Raw genomic sequence first — 22,527 nt, 5'->3', positions numbered from 1 at the left:
AAAAGCACCTATACCCCTTCTGATATCCAGACCGAGATAGTCATTAAACCGTTCAAAAACAGGTTTCGATCTTTTGTTATTTGCAACTTGCTTCACTGCTTCTCGTTTGCCGTTCGTTGACCAACTGCTGGCTTGCCAAATTTTATGCTTCACCCATTCTTGTTTGCAATCCAGGTTTGGCTTCGACTTCGTATGTATTGAATTCTTACAAGGGGCTCCTGAAATGACGATCCAATTATGCGGCATAGTCTACCACGCAAGACTGGTTTTCACCACATTAGAATTTGTCCCGTCTCGTAAGACGACAGCTGGCACGATTCATCATATTGAAGGGCCAATACCAACTGTTACTAATTAGAGAGTCCATGCTAATGAAATATGCATCATTCACATACTCATACTGTTGAACAGATGTAGTCGCATCGACAAACCGATGCGATGCTCAGTATAAACATGCACAAAGCAAATACATGACGATGCATACCAAATGACCCCATCCCATTAGGTACGTATCTTTGTCGACGCCTGTGGAATCTGGCGAACGTCTGTGTATGAATATCTCAGAACGAACCATTCGCACCCATGTTCATTGAAACGATTAAACGCGAGAATAATGATTAATCCATTGATTCAGTGATAAATTAGACGGCGATCGTTCAGTGTACTCGCGATCCCTCCATCACACAGGAGAGGAGAGAAACCAACGAAGAGAGTCGATCGCGCGCAACCGACACGACGGAGAATGACCGATCAGTGAGTGCCACTGCAATGGAAATTCACCACTCGCTTCGACCGACCAACACACCTGGTGAGTTGCCGCAGCATAGCACGCGGCCCTCGCGTATTGCAGGCAGTGGGTGTTGTTGCTTCCACCTTGCTCGATTGTTTTCGATTGAGGTGGGGTGGGGTGGTTTGTTTGGCTGACCGTGTGCCGTTCGTTGTTCGCGACGGGGGAAAACTCTTCGGTCGGTGGTTGTCGATGATGGAGACCCAACTCACCACACGCGCGAGCTCGCGTCGTCAGTTCCGAGAGAACCGTGTTCGTTACAAGTTGCGTGTGGAGGACGCTCGCCGCGACGACGCGATACCTTATTTAGTACCAACAGCTACCTACCTCCGGTTGTTTTAGTTTTGCTTTTATTTTGGGCGGTGTGCGGAGTGATTATCAATCATTTACCCCCCTCGCGTGCGGATTTTATGCTGTTGAACGTTTTTCGTTATGCTGAATGCAGAGTAAAAGTCATCGTTGCGGATAGCACTGTGGGAAGCAATACAGAGCGAGTTCAGTTCGAATAAGGTTAAATTTAAGGTGTGTACCATTGATGCTTTAAGTAACCTACTTTTCGCGAGCCTAAAGAAATCCCCCATTCTGAAGAAGTGTCCTATGATCTAATCGTGATTGCAAGAACGTGTCGGTGATTCGGAAAATGAAATCTGCGAAACAGGTCATTTGCATAAACAGTGACCTGCTCCCTAGCTATGAGTCAGAAATACGTTGTTACGTGCCAGAGGGAGTAACGCCTATATTGACGGTGGCGACGTCATCAGTTCAATCGCCAGACATAAAGATTCCAACGATGGCACAGTCGCGTCAACCGAAGTGTAGTTACTTGCATCTAGTTGATAACTTTCACTACAACAGCAATTACAACAATTCTTCGATTTTGACTGTACCCAAACTTGAAAAGAAAAACTTTTCGGTAATTGAGGTTCCCGCAGGGTAGGGGGGAGTCCGAGGTACCCTCCGAAGGTATCCACCCATGTTCATCCATCACACGACTACACCTGCAGCACCTCAGTCTGCGAGCGGAATGCTGCCTTCGCTGCGGTGCGGTGGCGCTGTAGTAGTGGACGCGAACTCTTCTTCTGGTTCTGCGAGATCTTCAGCAGCAAGAAGTATACAAAAAGGGGGGACGCTACCGAACTGGACACTAGCGGCCTTCTATGTGTGTGTGCTTGGGGGAAAAACAAAACAGGTTTTATGTTTTTTTATTTGCCGCAATCAAAACACACAAATTGGAGGTACTTCGTTGCCTGGTTGAATGTGGTGGTTTTTCATTCCATTGTGGTGGTCGTCATCATCTTCGCCAAGTGGCGGAGATTGGTTTGTCCAAGCTGGGGGGCTTCAACACTAGCTTCCAAGTCAGACGGGCTGATGAGAAAACCTGTTTTCACTTGGGGTTACCAGAATCGAATCGGTTTTGATTCAACACTGTTCAAATGTGGAGGTGTTTGTTGCAGTTCATTGTTTGTCTTCTTCGGTGCTACTTTGACGTTGTTGTTATATAATGGAGTATTTGCAAGTTTTTGCTCTTGCTGCCGTTTTCAGCACTGTACTATTTCCCTTATAGAATGGCACTGTGCCATAAGTGCAGGCATTTAAATGGCGATAAGCGCTTTTACGCTTATTGACGGGGGAAGGCGTCTAGCCTGTTTGCTTCAATGAAATGCCGGCTTAAGCACGAGCTTGGCAGTGAATTATAATGTTATTGTCGGGGATTTATATTGGGAGAATCGAAGTTTGTTCTTCTCATCTTTCGTCAAAAAGATGTGCTTCTCGCATTGTTATTGTATGGAACTTATTGCTGCTGGTAGAGTTGGCGTAGTTTTCCGGCGTCGTGATCTCACAAATTGGGGTCACGCTTCGTCAGAAAAGATAATTTGCATACAAGCAGGGGGAAGTACCAAGTGGATGGAGGAGGAAAAGCTACTTGAATATTGTGTTTTAGCATTTGATATGGTAAGGTGAGATTCAATCTTACGCATGTAGGATAAAAATGATATCGACACTGTTGTTTCGTAAGGGCGAAAGCTTCAAACGTAAACAATGCCTTTTCCTGCAAATTCCTCAACAACTAGGACCGCTCTCAGCTAACAACCACTTGGAACTGGTGGCGCTCCACGCCTTCTTTCGAACGAAAGTGGTGTGTCTTCACATGTCATATGAAGAGTCTTATGACAAGGAAAAATAAACCTTATTAGGAATCATTTCTTTTCTCCTTCGCAAAGCTAACATGTTAAAAACAAACTACGAGAGATTTTAAAAACTACTTTTTTCGGATGTTTTGTAATTTTAACAACGCCGGTGCGAATTCCGGAAGGTTAAGACTGTACTGTAAAAAAAGATACTCGCAAAAATGTTCACCAATGATTCAAGCTTTCAGGAAAAAACACCCTGATTAATCCACCTAGCGGTGTTGGTGCCTTTCTCGTGCAATAAAAAATACTAAAAAATATGAGTGAGTAAGTATTTTTTGGCGTGTTTTGTGCATAGAAAATAGTATTTTGGCCATAACTTCTGATCCCATAGTGTAATCTGTCCAATTTTTAATAGCAAACAATGGATTCCCCGTCGACTGGAACTTGTTGCGAGTAATTCGGTCAATGCTATGTTCCAAAAAGTGTGTTACTTCGTTTTTTTGGCCTTTTAATCATTTTTGTATACAATGGAACTAACACAAATCCTTTAACAGTTTTCGAAATATTTTCACGTTTAAAATTGTCCACCGTGTACTATTCCCACGAGCTTTGTTCGCTTAAAAGAATTGTACAAAGCGCGCCGCAGTACTTCCTGTTGTACCATGTTGGAGTAAAAGTGTGCGGGCGACAATTTTCTAAATGTTCTAAGGATTTGCTTCATCGCTTTCCGCATCTCGTTTTATATTTGTATGGAAATTAGTATGGGAAAAAGTATATTTTTGCATTTTTACTTCTAGAGGTTTTAGTTCATTGTAAAACAAGTGGCATATTACTTTAAAGTATAACACAAAGGATACCGAAAAACTTTGTTGAAGAACGTACGTTGCTGGAACGTCCACGAAAAAAGTTATAACGCTACGAATATTGGTTTTTCAAACCATATGCAAAAACTCGTTTATTCTGCCAGCACTGCCGAACTACGTAGACCAATAATTTAACTGAGTGTTATTTCGAAATTATTGATTTTATAAGGCTTTGGAGCTACTGGGAGTTATTCGGAATCATTTCATAAAGTAAAAATTCCGACAAGATGAAAGATGGAGTTTCCTTTCTGAATACCATAGGTTGTCCGGTAGTCCTGGCAGAAACATTGATTTCTTGCATATAGGGAAAGAATAAACAGTTTTCGAAGCGTAATAACATTTTTGTCGACCTCCCAGCTATGGACCTTCTTCGGCAAAGTGTTTCGGCATCTTTCAGACTAAATGCTCACGTATTGAGTCACGTGATTGACGATAAATTGAAGCCGCTAAGAGCAAAAATGTTAAAAAGTACGTTTTCCCATACTAATCTCCATATAAATTTCAAACGCAATGCGGAAAGCGAGGACGCAACCAATCGAGCCCATATTTTGCATACAGTTGCATTTGGTTGGGATCCCAAAATGATTCAGAAAAACCTTGATCTCACTTGATTGGATGAAGTTTGCGTTTTTCCATAGAACTGTGCCCCACTCTAATATATACACACATAACAGACATCAGCCCAATTCATCGAGCTGAGTCGATTGATATATAACACTATGGGTCTCCGGGCCTCCTCAAAAATTCGTTTTTGGAGTGATCATATAGCCTTTCGGTACAACTTTGCTGTACGAGAAAGGCAAAACGACAAAAATATGGTTAGGCTCATACTGCTTTATTGGATCCACGTTCGGTGGGTTGGAAGCCTTAGATACAATAACTAATTTTGTCGCATGTATGCATCGTAGATTTGCCAGTTGATGTTATCTTGCCACACCCACAGATGGCCGATTCCACTCGATCTAGTTCGGTGCTTTCTGGACATTGTGTAGAGCATGTCATGCTCATCGCTTTTTTTTGGCAACATTTGCCTCCTTTTCTGCATGGTTGATCAAAAAATTAACAGATTCCTTCCGAATTCTCGGCATTCTTCAGGACAGCTGTTCGTCGCACGGTTGTCGGAATCTCTTCAAATGGCTTCATTACACGGCACATCGTTGAATGATCCATCTGTTGGACGCATTACATGTATATATGAGTCTTTGGTGGATTTGCTCTTGCTCCATAGCCATATCATTAACCATTGGACTAGATAGATTATGATGAAATTCTGTCAGCGTAAGTACTCAAAACATGCCAAAATATTAAACAAAAATAAAGTTTTGAGTAATTGAGAGTTTTTTTATAACGATCCAATTTCTCTATGACAAGAATAATGATAAGGAAGTTTCATTAGCAACATTAAAAAAATAGAACAATTTTTTTTAATGTTCAGCAATAAAATCGTGCCAATTTTTAATAATTGAGTAAAATGAAAGTCATCTGTAAAAATTCATAATTTTGTTGAAAAAAAATCATTCCATTACCGTTTATTAATAAATATCGTCATTATTTAAATTGAATTAAAATAAAAAAAAAAGGACACAAAATTTCAAAAATTTTGTCGATACTGTATTAAATACTATATACTGTATTAAAATAATTCAAAAATATAATTGAAAGCTTATATTTTTGAATTAATGATACAATATTTGTATTAAAATCTTCTAAAATTGCATATGCCAAAAATGTATACAGTTTCCGTAAGGTTCTAACACAGAACACCCCAGCCGCTGGTTGAAGTGTACAATCTCAAAACTTTTTTATATACGTTTTCGAAACTTTTGTTGAAGATTTAAATTTTATATTTGTGTGTTATCTCTTTTAGCCCTCACTGTATGACAGTGATATTATGGAAGAAAACTGAATGTATTTTAGTCAGATTCTGAATGATACCAGGCACGACTAGTTTATTTTACCAGGCACTAGTCCCGTTTATTAATGTATTTTCATTTTCATAATGGATCTATGATTTTGAATTCCAACAAGTTTTTGAAATAATATTTCAGATCGAACAAATTGAAATAATCTCACCAAATTGATCGAAAACTGGAGTAAGGAATAACACTCCTTGTGTTCAAAAAACCAATCATTCGACATCTTAATTATTTGTTATCATCCGACAGTGTAGGTATGTTGGTCTAAGTGATTTTTTTTTATTCAGAATTTTTAGTATTTTCCATGAAATTTGAACAATTCAACGGTTTGTTACTCAAATTGGAGACAACTGGTTGCAGCAACTTGATTGTTACTCAATCCCGTTACATATGAGTTACAGTAACCTATGTGAAACGTGTGTGCTGCTAGGGATGAGACTTTTATACATAACGGCACATTCTGCAACCAAAATGCAAATCCGTATATGAACTGCATAAGCGATTACGCGCACTCCGTTTTGTTTATTACTTTAGTAAAATTAACAAACGCAAAAAGATATCGAAACGCTTTTTTTCCTAGAAAGCTTAATAGAGCCATAACAAAAGGATAACATTTTTTACGCGGATTTTTTGTTAATTTGGTGCAAAATGGTGTTATGATCTTAGGTTTTTTTGTGGATTTTTTCTAAAAAACTTCTTTATAATTACTCACTACCAATCGCGTACCCTGTTCAACTGTCTGTTTAAAATGGTGAGCTTCAATTTTTAGCGCTTTCTTGGTTCATTATGGTTAGACTAGATATTGTTTTCTATGTTATTTTTATATCGTTTTCGATCATCTGCTTGCGAAATACCACCGTCATTATTTTTTTAGAATTCGAAAAATCAACAAACTTTGCCACAGATTTCAAATGCTTCGTTGTAAAATATCAAGAATATTGCCGCTGAAAATAATTATATTTCATTGCTAAAGTATAAGATTCGTCACAAATCTTTTCCAAAAATTTAGCCGAATATTGAGGAAATTTCTTGACATCATTCGAATGATTTCCGACTATTTTTTAGAATTTTTTGGATGTCAAATAGTTTCTGATGTTTAAAACTTCAAAACTATTGTCTAAAGTGTAAACCGTTGAATCTCAAAAAGTTAATCATAGAATGTAAAACAAAGTTTCGTATTTTGTTACACAATTGCATACATTTTGTCGGTTCTTTCGTAATTTTTGTTGTAGATTTAGATGCCAATATGACAAACAATTTTATTCACAATTTTGTCGTAAAATATCAAAAATCTCTTAGGTTACTAAATTTGGAAAAGTTTTCCTGAAAATTGTTATACATTCGTCAGCAGTGTTTCACTCCCTTCAACCGTTTTCAATTTATTCAAGAGATTTTCCTTCGCAGAATTCTGAAATGTATTCAGATTTCAAACGGTATTAAATTTACAAAACTTTTCTCAGGAAAATTTGTTTTCTCTATTCTGCAAGCTGATGTTTTGCTTCTCCTTTGAGAATTAAGTTTGAATATCATATAATTATTATTATTATTATCAGACTAAGGCCGGAGTGGCCTGTGCTGCACATAAAAGTCTTCTCCATTCAGCTCGGTACATACATGGCTGCACTTCGCCAACCACGCAGTCTGCGGAGGGTCCGCAAATCGTCCTCCACCTGATCGATCCACTTTCCCCGCTGTGCACCTCGCCTTCTTGTTCCTGTCGGATTGTTGTCGAGAACTATTTTCACCAGATTACTGTCCGACATTCTGGCTACGTGCCCGGCCCACCGCACTCTTCCGATTTTCGCGGTGTGAACGATGGATGTTTCTCCCAACAGCTGATGCAGCTCGTAGTTCATTCGCCTTCTCCACGTACCGTCCGCCATCTGCACCCCACCAGCATCGTCCAGGTCTCGTGTCCGTAGATAACTACCGGTCTAATTAGCGTTTTGGAGATAGCCAGTTTGGTACGGCGGCGAACTCTATTTGATCGGAGCGTTTTGCGGAGCCCAAAGTACGTATGATTACCTGCCATGATACGTCTCCGGCGGTCACCAGTGTGCTCAAGTACACGAATTCTTCAACCACCTCGATTTCGTCACCACCGATAGAAACTCGTGGCGGGTGGCTTACATTGACCTCTCTTGAGCCTCTTCCTATCATGTACTTCATCTTCGTCGTGTTGATGACTAGTCCAATCCATTTAGCTTCGCTTTTCAGTCTGATGTACTGCCGTGAATCGCATATCTGTCCCATATGCATAGGAAACCCAGCAAAGATGGGACAGATATGCGATTGACGGCAGTGTAGGCTTTTTCCATCCTCTCAAAGTTATGTGCAATGATATCAATGTCGTCGGTGAAACCAAATAACTGGACGGACTTCGTGAAAATCGTACCACTCGTGTCAATCCCTGCCCTTCGTATTACTCCCTCCAAAGTGATGTTGAATAGCAGACACGAAAGACCATCACCTTGCCGTAACCCTCTGCGCGTTTCGAAGGGACTCGAGAATGCCCCTGAAACTCGAACTGCGCACATCACCCGATTCATCGTCGCCTTGATCAACCGTATCAGTTTATCCGGAAATCCGTTTTCGTGCATTAGCTGCCATAGCTGGTCCCGATCGATTGTATCATACGCGGCTTTGAAGTCGATAAATAGATGATGTGTGGGCACGTTGTATTCGCGGCATTTCTGCAATACCTGACGTACGGCAAACACCTGGTCTGTGGTAGAGCGTTCACCTATAAATCCCGCCTAGTACTGCCCCACGAACTCTCTTGCAATTGGTGTTAGTTAGTTTTAACGTACAATTGTTTTATGGAAGGAATTATATTTACAAAAGTATGTAATTTCATGCAAATTTAGTTTTTCTGTCTTGCAAAGCCGCATTTTTGTAAAAGAAGTTTGAATTAAATTAAATGGATCTTGCGCCAAATGTTTATGAAAATACGTACTTTTATGAATTTATTTCCATTTTTCACAACAAATGAACACCGATGAACATATGTTGTGATTTTGAATGTATTTCCTTTCACATTTTGGGGCATGCAAATAAACGTAAAATTCAATCGATCTTACTTTCTTCTTAATAATTAATAGTTTAAACTTTAAAATTAAGTTTTTTTTTATCTGAAATTTTACACGTCGTTGAATTTCCAAACGTGATAAATAAAATCCAACAACTCATGCTTTATCCTAGCTTTATTTAATGGAATTCCAACTTTGTGTTTGAAGTGAAACGTTGAAATTAAGCTTTCGTGGAAACCAAATTTCGTTTAAAATGTGTACCGTTTTGACTCAAATCTCGAACATGACTTATATTCCGAATACTGGTGTTTTTGCACTTTTTAATTTAATTTTCCATCGGTTTTAAGTACTGAGGATCAAGATTACAAACGAATTTAACATTCTATGGAATGAATTATGCGAATAAAGCTAAAATGGCCATTTTAAAGAGAGTGTTCGGAATATGTGTCATATGTGTCATTAAAATCCGTTTTCCAACGGATCTATCTCAAGAACTGGATGTGTTACAGAAAATCTGAATAATTATCTAAATTCAGCGTAAAAAACTATTCTGTAAATTGAAAATGGTTGGAGGGAGCAAAAAACAGTTTAATTTTGTTGAAATCTGCGCATTTTTTATGCAGAAAATTTAAAAATCTTAAAAATTTTCGTGGCTAATGCTCCAGTTTAAAATTCACACCAAAAATTAAAAAAACAAAAATAGCCGAAAATTTTTACTTTCAATTTTATCGCAAATTTTCAATAAAAGATATCAAGATTGAAAATGTTGACAGTTGCTGTAAATATTTTTGAAAGTAACTGTTTCCAACGCTTAGACTAACATTTTCGCATTTTATTTATTGAACTTTTATTGATTCAACATAGAATCAGTTTAATATTATGGACCTCATATTATTATTTTGTATGGATTTTGTATGGGAAATGACTGATGAATCCAATCCAAATTGTTCCAATTCTGACACTGTCGACACTTTGTATTACCCCCACTTTAATCGATCATACATGGGAACAATCCCGAGAAAAGTTTTCCTATTTTAAAGACGGAAATGTTCCGATGACAATCAGTCGCTACAAAATAAGCAAGGATGGCACATGTTGGAGAAAATCCAGTTGGGCTGTGTAACTTGTAACTGGTGTAACTTTTCTCAAATTCATGCAGATATCTCTTCAGTTTAGGCAAATGATTAAGTTTTTATCACTAAGGTGATCATCTGGTCCCCTGTAAATTAGCACTGGCGCTGCCAGAGTTGTATTAATGTTGGCTCACCTGCAATTTTGACGTAATTAGTTCATTCATAATTTGGCCAGTTCAGAAGTTAAACAATCCTAACCAATAAAATCCCCCAAAATATTCTAAATATTTGTTCCTCAAGAAATCCTCTAGATATTTTATCAAAAGTTATTCCAGGCATTCATGCAATAATTCTTTCGGAATTTCGTCCTGGGATTTCTTTGGAAAATCCTCAGTAAATTACTCCAAAAATAAATCCAGAAAATTCTAGGGAAATTCTTTCCTTTGAAAGTCCAGAGAAGGACTTCCAATACAATTTTTGAAATTTTCCTTAAAATTTTCTTCAGAACTGTCTTCAGCATATTTTTTTGGGAAACCTTAGGCTATTTTATATGGATTTCGTACAATTTTCAGTGGATTTCCCTTAGAAACTTCCGAAGAACTTCTGGAGAAAATTACAAAGGCTTTTCCGGAGGTATCCTTAGAAGAATGTTCAATGGAATTACCGGCGATTTTTTTTTTAATTATTTGGAACTTCTTCAGGAGCTCCCGAAAGTATTTCTGGAGGAATTTACAAATGAATTTTTGAAATTTTCTCAAAAAGACCCCGATCGGATTTTTGAAAAGTATTCTCAAAGGAATTTCTGAGAAAATTGCTAAAGGAATTTTCGATGGAGTTTCTAAAAGAATTTCTTGTATAAATTCCGGATGAACCCCTGAGGGAATTTTCGAAAGGATTTACGATGAAAGGTCTTGTGGAACTTCCTAAAAAAATGTCTGGATTCCTCCAAAAAAATTACAACTTTTATTTAGTATTTGTAACATCCTTTCTCTCCTTTTAGAAACCAATATTACCAATATAGAACCAATATAGAAATATTATCGATAGAAACCAATTCTAAATTATCTGATTTACTAACTAAAAACGCACCACATCACCTCACATCGTTAAACAGCGGGCATACAGATTCAATTCAGTTTGCCGCTAGTAGTAATGACCACTAGCTTGCCTGTGAGCTAGTCTTAATTTGACGTTTGTAGAGGTCAGCAGCACCCACCGTTCCGACAATTCGGATTAATATGGTCAAAATCAGAAGATTTCTGCAAAAAATTTAAAATTTCAGTAGTTTTTACGTACGGATGCGTAGATCCGTAGAAAGCATTCAATTCCGTAAATCAAAGAAAATTACCGTAGGTCTGGCATCGCTGTTCAGCTTAATTTTAAATACATGGGTTTTCTAAGGTTCCTCTTAACTGTTTTTATGTCTGATTCGATTTTGAGGCCTTATCTCAATTATCGTATTTAAATAACTCAGACGTGAAAAGGATTGTTCGAAAATAGAAAATAACACCATAATCGTTGCGTTCTAACGCATCTACGAATGATATATTTTTTCTCCAGGCTAAAACAGCTTAACATGTTTTAATGACAAATTCTGGCAGCAAATTTTTCACATGTGTCTCTTAAACATTTCGTCGAAATTTTTGATATCATTAAACTTCTGCCTTTTCTCCCAATAAATCTGTAACAAACGACTCAACATGATGTTAAAGAGCAATCTGAAGGTTTATTAGTGGTTTTATGGCACCCTACACGTCTGACTCACGGTCTATTATCTGGCTCATATATCACTTGACACCCGCTTGCCAGTCTCGATTTAACGATCTTATGACACTTCTGAACTCCCCGTTATAGATACGACCTCCCAATTCACACATTCTTTATGGCTCTCCTCTAATTGATTCATCCGCTAGAAATAAGAAAATGCGACAAAAATGGCACTGCACATAAAAACCGAACAAAGCTCTGATGACGAGAAATTTCAGCTGAACAAAACGGACTCCGGCATTCGAATTGTTTGTGGGGGCTTGCTTGCTTACTCGTTTCTTTTCATTCACTCGGATACACTCACCGACAGACGGTTCTTGTCTTAGAGGCACACGCACCCTCCTACCGCTCACTCGAAAAGAATGGCGCATTTCTATCGATTATTTCATTAACCTTTTTCACCTCCCCGGCTTCCTATACTAACTACAATTTCTTTCCTCCCGGCATCCCAAACCCACCCGAATCCAATCGAATGTCTGTCTGTTTTGTCGGTTGTTATTTCTCGTTTGATCAATAACATGCCCACGCTACCGAAAAGTGCCCTTTTTATCATTTACTCACCTCGTTTTCGGTATGCAATATTCCATAAACTTCACCTGTCAATATCCGGCCTGACGAACTGTCTGTCGCGATCGCGAGTGCCATTGCCGCGCAGCCCAGTGAGAGTGCCAAGTTCAAGTGTAGGAATTTCTCCGTCATTAGTGCTTTCCGGGTTTTCCGGGCAACAGGTGGCCATTCGTGTTCGTTGCATGACCTGCCAATCAATGAGAAAACAATTGTTTCGTTCTGCTTGCAGTTGGAACCTGAGAGGAGCTCAATAAAGGAACGAGGATGAACTACGGACGGAAGACACCGTCGACCTACAGGTCGACACCATCGGTTTACTCGCACATCACCAGCCGATCGCAGTCGAATTTACACTCACAGCGATCACGATCAATGAAATCCGTTCAAATTCCGTGGTACCAAAAACCGATGCTGCACAATAACAAATACATCGACATCCAGCGGGGAGCGATCATTACCGGGACGTTCTCGATCTTTGTCGCCATTTTCACGATCGCTACTGCCATTTTCGACGTGTACTGCCTGGCCATGGCCGCCCCCGGGTCCACCCACTATGGATACTACATAATCTCGTACGAGTTCGTATACGTCGGTAACAAGCACGTGCGAAATGCATTGATGATCGCGGCATTGTTCTCGTTAATTGGCGGCTTGGTGGTACTGGTGACCAGTATCATGTTGGTGCACGCCCTCCGTAAAGAGCATGAAAACCGAGTCGTGCCATGGCTGTGGACTTTCGCCATATTCACACTGTTCAGATTCTTGGCACTGCTGCTGTTCTCGATCGTGAACGATCTGATATTCGCGTACAACGTCATAATCACCTTGATCTGGATCCTGGTCATCTTGGCATCGGTGTACGGATGGTTGATGGTCTACACGCTCTATCTGGAGCTTTCCGACTTGACCAAACTGGAGGATTTGGCCCACCTGAGAATGGGAACGATGCAGTCGCTGAACGCCTCGGTGGCCCATTCCTTGGCTGGATCACGCCCCACGACGCCGCACAGTACAGTTTCCACCATGCCGGTTGGCGGGGTAGTTTAGGGGTACGGAAAACCTAGTCGGAACCGTCCGCCAAGGCCAGAATCTCGATGTTAACAAAACAACACAAATGACACAACAATCAGAATGGTTGAAGTAATAAGAATTATTGGGGAACTAAGTCCCTCGGCGTAATATGACTAAGTGATATACATAATTTTATGACTTTTTTTTACCGCGCTGCATTTTGACGCTCTCATCACTTCGCCATATTACGGCAGTATGTATTGAAAACTGAAGCCGTCCGTGTTTGAAAATTAAGATTTTAGATGTTAGTCGTTTACTAATTGTAATCAATCGAAATCGAACGAACTGTATAGATGTGCCTTTTTTCAAAAGTGATTAAAGCAACATTCAAATCGTGTTTCTTCTAATCCACTTCTCGTACTTGTACCAATAATGAACCCAACTCGGTTGCACACGACCAAGATGAAGAGAAATAACTCTTCCACTAGATTTATACTTGCCTAGAATGTAAGAACAGAAAATGAAAAAATAAATCCAAATAATAAAAACAAATCGAATCGAGTTGTGATTTCTATTTGACCCGTACGTTGGTCGTGAGTTCCCATTTTTTAGGTGGTTTCCAGTCGTCTCGAGGTCAGTGGCTCAATTCCCACCGGTGCGGTGCTGTGGCGCAGTCAGCGAAGCAATCCACGGCCGATGACCTTTCCTTTATTTCGTTTATTACTTTTTGGATCTTCCTCCAGTTCGAGACGGCCGTTGTCTGGCTTTCTTTTCGTTGCGGTTCTGAAATGAAATTTCGAATGGCACCGCCGAGGGAGGGTCCCTATCTTAATGATGTTTATCTATTCGTCAGCACCTTGGACGGAGTCTTTCACAACTGCATGAGTCGGGCAGTGACGCTATATGGTGAGCACGTGCGGGAGGTTTTAACAGTTTTTTCGACTCTTATTCAACCTGGATCGTAAGATAGAAGATAGTTTTGAAAACATTGACTGCTGGCTCTCGTGTTACGTTCGCTGAAGAATGTGTTTGTTTGTGAAGTTGGTAAATATTTAGCGAACAACCTGTTTGGGCGACGATGGCATTGTCGCATCGGCTAAATAGACGTGCCTAAAAACAGCCTGGATCGGTTAAATGGGTGTAAATTTAGTTGATTGTCTGGTTTTAGAAAACACCCAGAAGTGTAGCAGGCGTCGTGAGACGACAAATGAAAATGTCTATGTTATAATTTTTCTTGTTTCATATTGTGAGAATTTTTTTTTTGGTTAAAACTTCCCGACGTGTCAAAATGTCCACTACCATTTTTGGTAGTGGTTTGAATAATTGTCGGAATTTTCCTCGCTCTAATTGATTCTTATGATACCTCACCGATTCTTAAGATCATATTTCGCAATATACGATAAAGAGATAATGTATTGTTACGTACATATTACCTTAGAAATGTCTCTGGAAAATGTTGCCAAGAAATATCAATATTTCAAGAATGGATTTTGTTTGCTTGCTTATAACTGTCTTCGTAATTGAAATTTAGCTCGACAATAGATTCCCCTTAATCTAAACTGAAACAAACGAACCAGTAATAAATAGAACTTCATACATTCTTTTGTTGCAGCGCTATCAAGCGTTCAAAAAGTTCTGTTAACCCACATTAAAATGTCATTCACCTTCTATCGGTTTTGTTTACTGCTGAATACCTGCGCAAAGCCAAATACGTAGCCACTATGTTCTTCTATTCTGTTCTTATTCCCTCCAGCATTTCATTCATGAGGCGCACGGGCGTGCCAGGTAGTTTTATTCTAGTTGGAATTCTATCCACCTACAATTCGCATTCTCGCAGCTGCACGAATGGCCTGTATCGTGTGGCTCTGACTGAATATCATTCATGGGCGTAACTAGGCTTATGAATCAGAGAGTGCCCATTTCTTTGCAAACTTAACAATTCGAGAAGTGGTGGGGTTTTTATGATTGCCATGTTTACTAGAACTGATACACTGGGCGAAATAAAAATAGCACCACCATAATTTTTATCAATATTCTTGGAATTTCCATATTTCAGCTTGGAATACTTATACAGCGAATACTACAGCGGAATACTACAGCGATATTTTACAGATCGTAAGCCAAAACAAATTGTAAAATAATGAGAAAAATGAGTGAAATGAGAATAGCACCATTAAAAAAAATGTAACCGTAATCCGGGGGATCGCCGGGGTAACATTGTTCAGTTTCAGTTCAAATTATTTCCTGTTATCACAATTACTTATTGTGAGTTAGGTATCTTAATCTTGACTAATTTTGCTACTGAATGATATAGAGGAACGATTCGGCACTTCATCTCATAGCTCCCATTTCCCATCAAAAACAAAGCAATGAAAAGGAGTTTAATTTGTTTTTAATTTTTGTGATTTTTTCAGCATTGAGCACGTATGTTAGCAAAAAGAAGCAAAGAGATTGGTGCTGTATTTCTTTGTTTTACGATGAGACGAATATATGTTCATTGAGATTGAAAACGGAACAGTTCCCCTAATCTTTGGATGAATTTGCATTTATTTTTTTACCAAAATTTGGAAAATAAAATCTACATTAATTTTTGAACTCACAACAAGCTGCAAAAAAAAAATACTCAAACCAAATATAATAACAAAAAAATAGCTCGTATATTTTTTTGCTTCAATTTTTTTATTTTTATTGTGGAAAAGCCAGATGATTCCCAGATTCTCGAAACAATCGATGCACATCGCCTCAGTGTAAGGGATTCCAACTTTAATTGCCGAAGGCGTTTCCAGGGGCTTGCTTCATAGAAGTTACAAAGTGAAAATTTTACCATTTTCTTCATAACTTTTAAAATAAATGGCCGGTAGTTATAAAATTCAATGCAACTTGTTACGAGAATATCGCGTAAGGATTACTTCACACATACACATACGTACACAAACATACCCACACATCAGATAGATATTTGCTCAGTTCGTCTAGCTGAGTCGATTGGTATATAACACTTTAGGTCTCCGAGCCTTCTATAAAAGGTTTGATATTATCGTTATTTAGTTCAGTTAGTTCTTCTATTGTTTCTTCTACATCAACTCGCTTTAAGAGATGCTTTTCTTTTATTTCTATATTTTTTTTTAATGGATAAATTATCGAAACGTTTGATAATCAAAGTAACCCCAAATGGAAAAATCAAAAAACTCGAATAAAAACGGTTTTAAAATAAGTTTAAAATTATTGAATAATCTAGAACAACAGCCTTATACGTTTTATATGTAGCAGTACTCGTTTTAAAAATCTGAAAAAGCCATGGTTTCACTTACGGGGGAAATATTTACAAAACAATTAAAAAAATTACCAATGTTCCCCCGGATTACGGTACACAGGAATAATTTTGACCTATATTCCTTTTGAATTTTAGTCGGCTGCTATTAGCCAAATCGGAAAGCAAAGTTTTCTTCGAGTCGAGCTTCAGACGACAAACAAATCAAGTTTTAGACGTAGTAATTAAGGTCTGAGGGAAGCTCTCTCGCGGTAGAGCGCTATTTTCATACTAAAATGTCTATAACTCAGAAGAGGGAACGAATTTCGCTTATCGCAACTGACAATCTCTTTGGAATTTATCAATGTTCCCAGAAAATTTTGTGGACCTACCTGCTATTACCCAAATTTGAATTAAGCTCTAAATACTAAAGATTGGACAACTAAAATTTTCGCTTCTCAGTAACTCTCTCCGATGATTTGAGGCATAAAGGAACCGAATTTTGCAAAACCCAACTTACAAAATTTTTAAAAGTTTTCAACGATGATTTTGATGTAATAAAAAGTATATGTGACCGCAAAATTTTTTGCAGGAAGCTCTTTTTACTTCAACCAAGTTTTCCAAATTCCATACAAAAATTACCATTTCGGGAGAGTAGTCAACACCATATTTTCTTGTGGCGCACGGCAGGAAAGCAGCAATGAGAACGACAGAAAGTCCGTCAACTTTGTATCTAGCGTGACACTAGAAAAAAGCGTATTCCCATTTGTAAATACGGAGATACCAAATAAATAAGTAGTAATCAAATGTAGGAATGGGATGAGATAAATAATTGATGGCAAATAAGACAAGAAGTTCCTCCAGGAATTTCTCCGGAAGTTCCTCCAGGAATTCCTCCGGAAACTCCTCCAGGGATTCATTCAAAAGTTCTTCCAGGAACTCCTCCAGAAATTCATCAAAGAATTCCTGCGGAAGTTCCTCCAGGAGTTCCACCGGAAGTTCGAATTTCTCCAGGAGGAACTTCCGGAGGAATCCCTGGAGGAACTTCCGAAGGAATTTTGGGGAACTTTCGAAGGAACTCCTGGAGAAATTTCGAAGGAATTCCTGGAGGAACTTCGAAGGAATTCATGGAGGAGCTTCTGAAGCAATTCTTGGAGGACTCTGAAGGAATTCCTGGAGGAATTTCCGAAGGAATCCTTGGAGGAACTTCCGAAGGAATTCCTGGAGGAACTTCCGGAGGAACTTACTTTAGTTGGCTTCTTTGTTATATCTATCTTATTTGTCTTATGTTACACCTTTTCAAAGCTTGTGTGGAAACCTTGTACAGAAATCCTCTCACAATATTTTCTAATGTTGTTCTAGAAACTCCACTGCATGAGTGATAAATTTCTTCCCCATTGTTGCCAATTCCTTTTGTTTTACGTTTACGACAAATTCTAAAGCAATTGTAAATTGATGACTAAAATGTCTATAACTCAGAAGAGGGGACGAATTTCGCTTATCGCAACTGACAATCTCTTTGGAATTTATCAATGTTCCCAGAAAATTTTGTGGACCTACCTGCTATTACCCAAATTTGAATTAAGCTCTAAATACTAAAGATTGGACAACTAAAATTTTCGCTTCTCAGTAACTCTCTCCGATGATTTGAGGCATAAAGGAACCGAATTTTGCAAAACCCAACTTACAAATTTTTTAAAAATTTCAACGATGATTTTGATGTAATAAAAAGTATATGTGACCGCAAAATTTTTTGCAGGAAGCTCTTTTTACTTCAACCAAGTTTTCCAAATTCCATACAAAAATTACCATTTCGGGAGAGTAGTCAACACCATATTTTCTTGTGGCGCACGGCAGGAAAGCAGCAATGAGAACGACAGAAAGTCCGTCAACTTTGTATCTAGCGTGACACTAGAAAAAAGCGTATTCCCATTTGTAAATACGGAGATACCAAATAAATAAGTAGTAATCAAATGTAGGAATGGGAGACGAGCTCGGTGGTCTAGTGGCTACTGCTTCTGCCTTATAAGCAGGAGGTCGTGGGTTCAATTCCAGGCTCGTCCCTTTCCTACTTTGAATTTCTATCTTAGTTCTTTCTGTGTTTCACGTTCTACCAAAACGGTTCCTACTGTTATAACCTTCCACACAATCCCAAAACCTCCCGTGGCACCTATGAGAGGTCGTAGAGTTCTCTGCATCTTTCTTAAGTAGGTGTCCAACTAAATCCTTCCCCTTCCTCAGCATTCGCAAGGACGTGGCCAGGACAGATCTTGACTATTGGAAAGTGCATTGCTTCCATCTAAGAAGTATTGATTAGTCCCAAATCATTATCTGTGGTAACGGATAAAAGTGATGCTACTCTCGTACAATAGTCTTGGCTTGTACCACCTACGAATTTGTGCGAATTGCTCAATGCTAATGCTAATGCTAGTAATCAAATGTAGGAATGGGATGAGATAAATAATTGATGGCAAACAAGACAAGAAGTTCCTCCAGGAATTTCTCCGGAAGTTCCTCCAGGAATTCCTCCGGAAACTCCTCCAGGGATTCATTCAAAAGTTCTTCCAGGAACTCCTCCAGAAATTCATCAAAGAATTCCTGCGGAAGTTCCTCCAGGAGTTCCACCGGAAGTTCGAATTTCTCCAGGAGGAACTTCCGGAGGAATCCCTGGAGGAACTTCCGAAGGAATTTTGGGGAACTTTCGAAGGAACTCCTGGAGAAATTTCCGAAGGAATTCCTGGAGGAACTTCCGAAGGAATTCATGGAGGAGCTTCCGAAGCAATTCTTGGAGGACTTCCGAAGGAATTCCTGGAGGAATTTCCGAAGGAATCCTTGGAGGAACTTCCGAAGGAATTCCTGGAGGAACTTCCGGAGGAACTTACTTTAGTTGGCTTCTTTGTTATATCTATCTTATTTGTCTTATGTTACACCTTTTCAAAGCTTGTGTGGAAACCTTGTACAGAAATCCTCTCACAATATTTTCTAATGTTGTTCTAGAAACTCCACTGCATGAGTGATAAATTTCTTCCCCATTGTTGCCAATTCCTTTTGTTTTCCGTTTACGACAAATTCTAAAGCAATTGTAAATTGATGAAGTAATTATGGCGACACTGACAGCGTCATTCTGGCGGGCTGACTTGGGCAATTTTCTCTCTCAGAGAGTGTTACCACGTGCTTTTTTAACGGAAAACACTTCCCTCCGACCTTAATTTCCACTCCGGGTGGGGTAATACCCGGAATGTAGGCAATTAACTGAAATAAGACAAATAAGACAAAAAAGATGAATAAGACAAAAAATACAAATAAGATAAATAAGAATTCCTTTGGAAATTCCTCCAGCAAGTCTTCCGGATATTGCTCCAGGAATTTCCCCGGAAATATCTCTAGAATGTCCAATCGATATTTCTCTAGAAATGCATCCGGATATTCGTCCAGGAATTACTTCAGATGAGAATTCCTACGGATATTCCTCCAAGAGTTCTTCCTCATATTCCTCTATGAATTCGTCTGAATATTTCTACATACCTCCGAGTATTCCTCCAAAAATTATCACGGTTATTCCTCCAGGAATCCGTCCGGATATTCGTTCAAAAACTCCTTCGGATATTCCTTCAGGAGTTTTGTCCTGATATTCTCCCAAGAAATTCTTTCGGATATTCGTCAGGATATTCCTCCAGGAATTTCGCAGGATTTCCCCCAGGAACTCATCAAGATATTCCTCCGAATATACTTCGGATATTCCACCAGATATTCTCCCGGATATTCCCTCAAGTATTCCTTCAAATATTCCTTCGCATATTCCTCCAGGAACTCCTCCGGATACTTCACCAGGAATTCCTCTGTATTTTCCTTCAGGAATTCATCCGGAAATTCCTAAAGAAAGTCTTCCGGATATTCTTCCAGGAAATCCTCAGGACATTCCTCTTGAGAGTCCTCTGGATGATCCTCCAGGAATTCGTCCGAATGGTCCTCCAAGAGTGTTTGTGGGTACTCCTCCCGGAATTCCTCCAAATATTCTTCAGGGATTCGTTAGAATATTCCTATAGGAATTCCTCCGGAATGCTCTTTCAAATATTAACACAGATATTCCTCCAGTAATTCGTCCAAAAAAAATTTTTCGATATTCCGCCAGGAATTCCTCTGGATATTTCTCCTTGAATTCGTCCAGATATACGCCTAGAAAATTCTCCGAATATTCCTCCAAATATTCCTCAGGAATATTTCTTCGGATATTCCCCCCAGAGTCCCTCCTGATATTCTCCCAGGAAATCCTTTGGATACTCTCCAGAAGTTCCTCCGGATATTCCTGCAGGAATTCCTTTAGATATTACTCATGGAACTCCTTCGAATATTTTTCCAGATATTCCTCCAAAATTTTTTCACGAATTTTCCTCCAGATATTCTTTCGGATATTCCTCTAAGAACTTCTCTGGATAGTCCACCAGGAATTCTACCGTATTTTCCTTGAGAGATTCATCTGTAAATTCCTCCAGGAATTCTTCTGGATTTTCTCCAGGAATTCCAGTGGATATTCCTTCATAAATTCCTTTGGATATTCCCCCAGGATTTCTTCCAGGCATTCTTCCAGGAATTCTACAGGAATTCCTTCGAATTTTCCTCCAGATATTGCTTCGGATATTCATCTTGAAACTCCTCTGGATATTTCTTTTGAAAGTGCACTGGACATTCCATCAGGAGTTCGTCCGGATATTCTTCCAAAAATTCCTCCGTATATTGCTCCAGCAGTTCCTCTTGATATTCTCCCACGAGTTCCTTTGGATATTCCTCCACGAATTTCTCAAGATTTTCCTCCAATATTTTTTTCCGGACATTTCTCCAGTAGTCCGTCAAGATGTTCCTACAGAAAGTCCTCCGAATATTTCTCTAGATATTCTTTCGGATATTCCTCTAGGAAGTCCACTGAATATTCGTCCGGATATTCGTCTAAGAATTCTCGCTTAACTTTTCAAAAGGACCTAAGTAACATTTTTTTCATTAATTAATTTGAATAGCGCAATCAACAGAACAACATGAAAGCTATTGATTGCAGTATTTAAATTAATTCATGAAAGAAATGTTACTTAGGTCCTTTTGAAAAGTTAAGCGAGAATTTTTTCTGATATTCTTCTAAGAAGTCTTTTGGATATTCCTCCGGGTATTTCTCCAGGAGTTCCTCCTGATATTCTCCAGGGAATTCCTTTGGATATTCCTCAGCAATTCCTTCTGATAATACACCAGGAATTCTTCCAGATATCCAGATATCCACCAGGAATCCCACCGGTTATTCCTTCAGGAGAATCTCCTGATATTCTCCCAGAAAATCCATTCCAGGTATTCCTCCTGACATTCCTTCCGGATATTCCTCCAGGAATTTGTCCAACTATTCCTCCGAGAATTCCTTCGTATATTCCACTAGATATTCTTTCGGATATTCCTCCAGATATTCCTCCAGGAATTCGTTCTGAAATTATTACAGATATTCATCTAGGAATACCTCCGGATATTCATCGAGGAATTCCTCGGGATATTTCTCCTTGAGGAATATCTGAACGAATTCCTGGTGAAATATACGGACGAATACCTGATGAAGTATCCGGAAGAATTCCTGGTGGAATATCTGGAAGAATATTCGAAGGAATTTCTGAAGGAATATTCAGAGGAATATTCGGACGAATTCCTGGATGAAAATCCAGGAATTTCCTGGAAAAATATCCAAGAAAGGAGGAGGGAATTTCGATGAAATAACTGGAGGAATATCTAAAGGCTATCCTCGCGTAACATCCGGACGAATACCTGGAGTAATACAATGAAAGTCACATTTTTTTTTTGTTTGAGGCGCAGGTTGTACCCAAGGACAAAAATCGCCCAAAATCACTGGATTTGCGACCAATCGGAACGTATAATCATATACAACAGTTGAACAAAATAATAATATATTGGTTTCTGTTACTTTTAATTCGACGTCATTTAACAACTGATTAGTAAATGGCAATAAAAAAATACAGGCTGCATTTCATACGCACAAACCTACAAAATAAGGGGTGTTTAAATTAAAAGCACACCCATTTTGAAGCGACCAATTTTAGTCCGTTCCACCCTTTATTGTCTGCAGATACAGCGCGGATCAAACAC

General features: G+C 38.9%; 2 protein-coding genes across 4 annotated transcripts in view; both read left to right on the top strand.

Annotated features, from left to right (window-relative positions):
- LOC134212741 (protein PALS2) overlaps positions 1-22,527 on the top strand; it is a 161,065-nt gene that overhangs the window by 87,862 nt on the left and 50,676 nt on the right. The window lies entirely within an intron of this gene.
- Positions 994-13,697, top strand: LOC134212742 (uncharacterized). 2 transcript variants are annotated; one of them, XM_062690859.1, is made up of 2 exons: positions 994-1,277; positions 12,364-13,697. In XM_062690859.1, exon 2 carries the CDS (start codon positions 12,399-12,401, stop codon positions 13,179-13,181), a length of 783 nt encoding a protein of 260 aa, XP_062546843.1. In that variant the 5' UTR covers positions 994-1,277; positions 12,364-12,398; the 3' UTR covers positions 13,182-13,697. The 2 variants fall into 2 exon arrangements, with proteins under 2 accessions (XP_062546843.1, XP_062546842.1); XM_062690858.1 differs by having other exon boundaries at positions 1,009-1,309.

The sequence above is a fragment of the Armigeres subalbatus genome, chromosome 2, assembly GCF_024139115.2.
Source record: "Armigeres subalbatus isolate Guangzhou_Male chromosome 2, GZ_Asu_2, whole genome shotgun sequence".
Lineage (NCBI taxonomy): Eukaryota > Metazoa > Arthropoda > Insecta > Diptera > Culicidae > Armigeres > Armigeres subalbatus.
This window is presented reverse-complemented; position numbering and strand designations above follow the sequence as displayed.

What these genes read in the sequence shown, in the direction of transcription:
- LOC134212742 (XM_062690859.1), top strand. Translation starts at nt 12,399, where the DNA reads ATGAACTACGGACGGAAGACACCGTCGACCTACAGGTCGACACCATCG.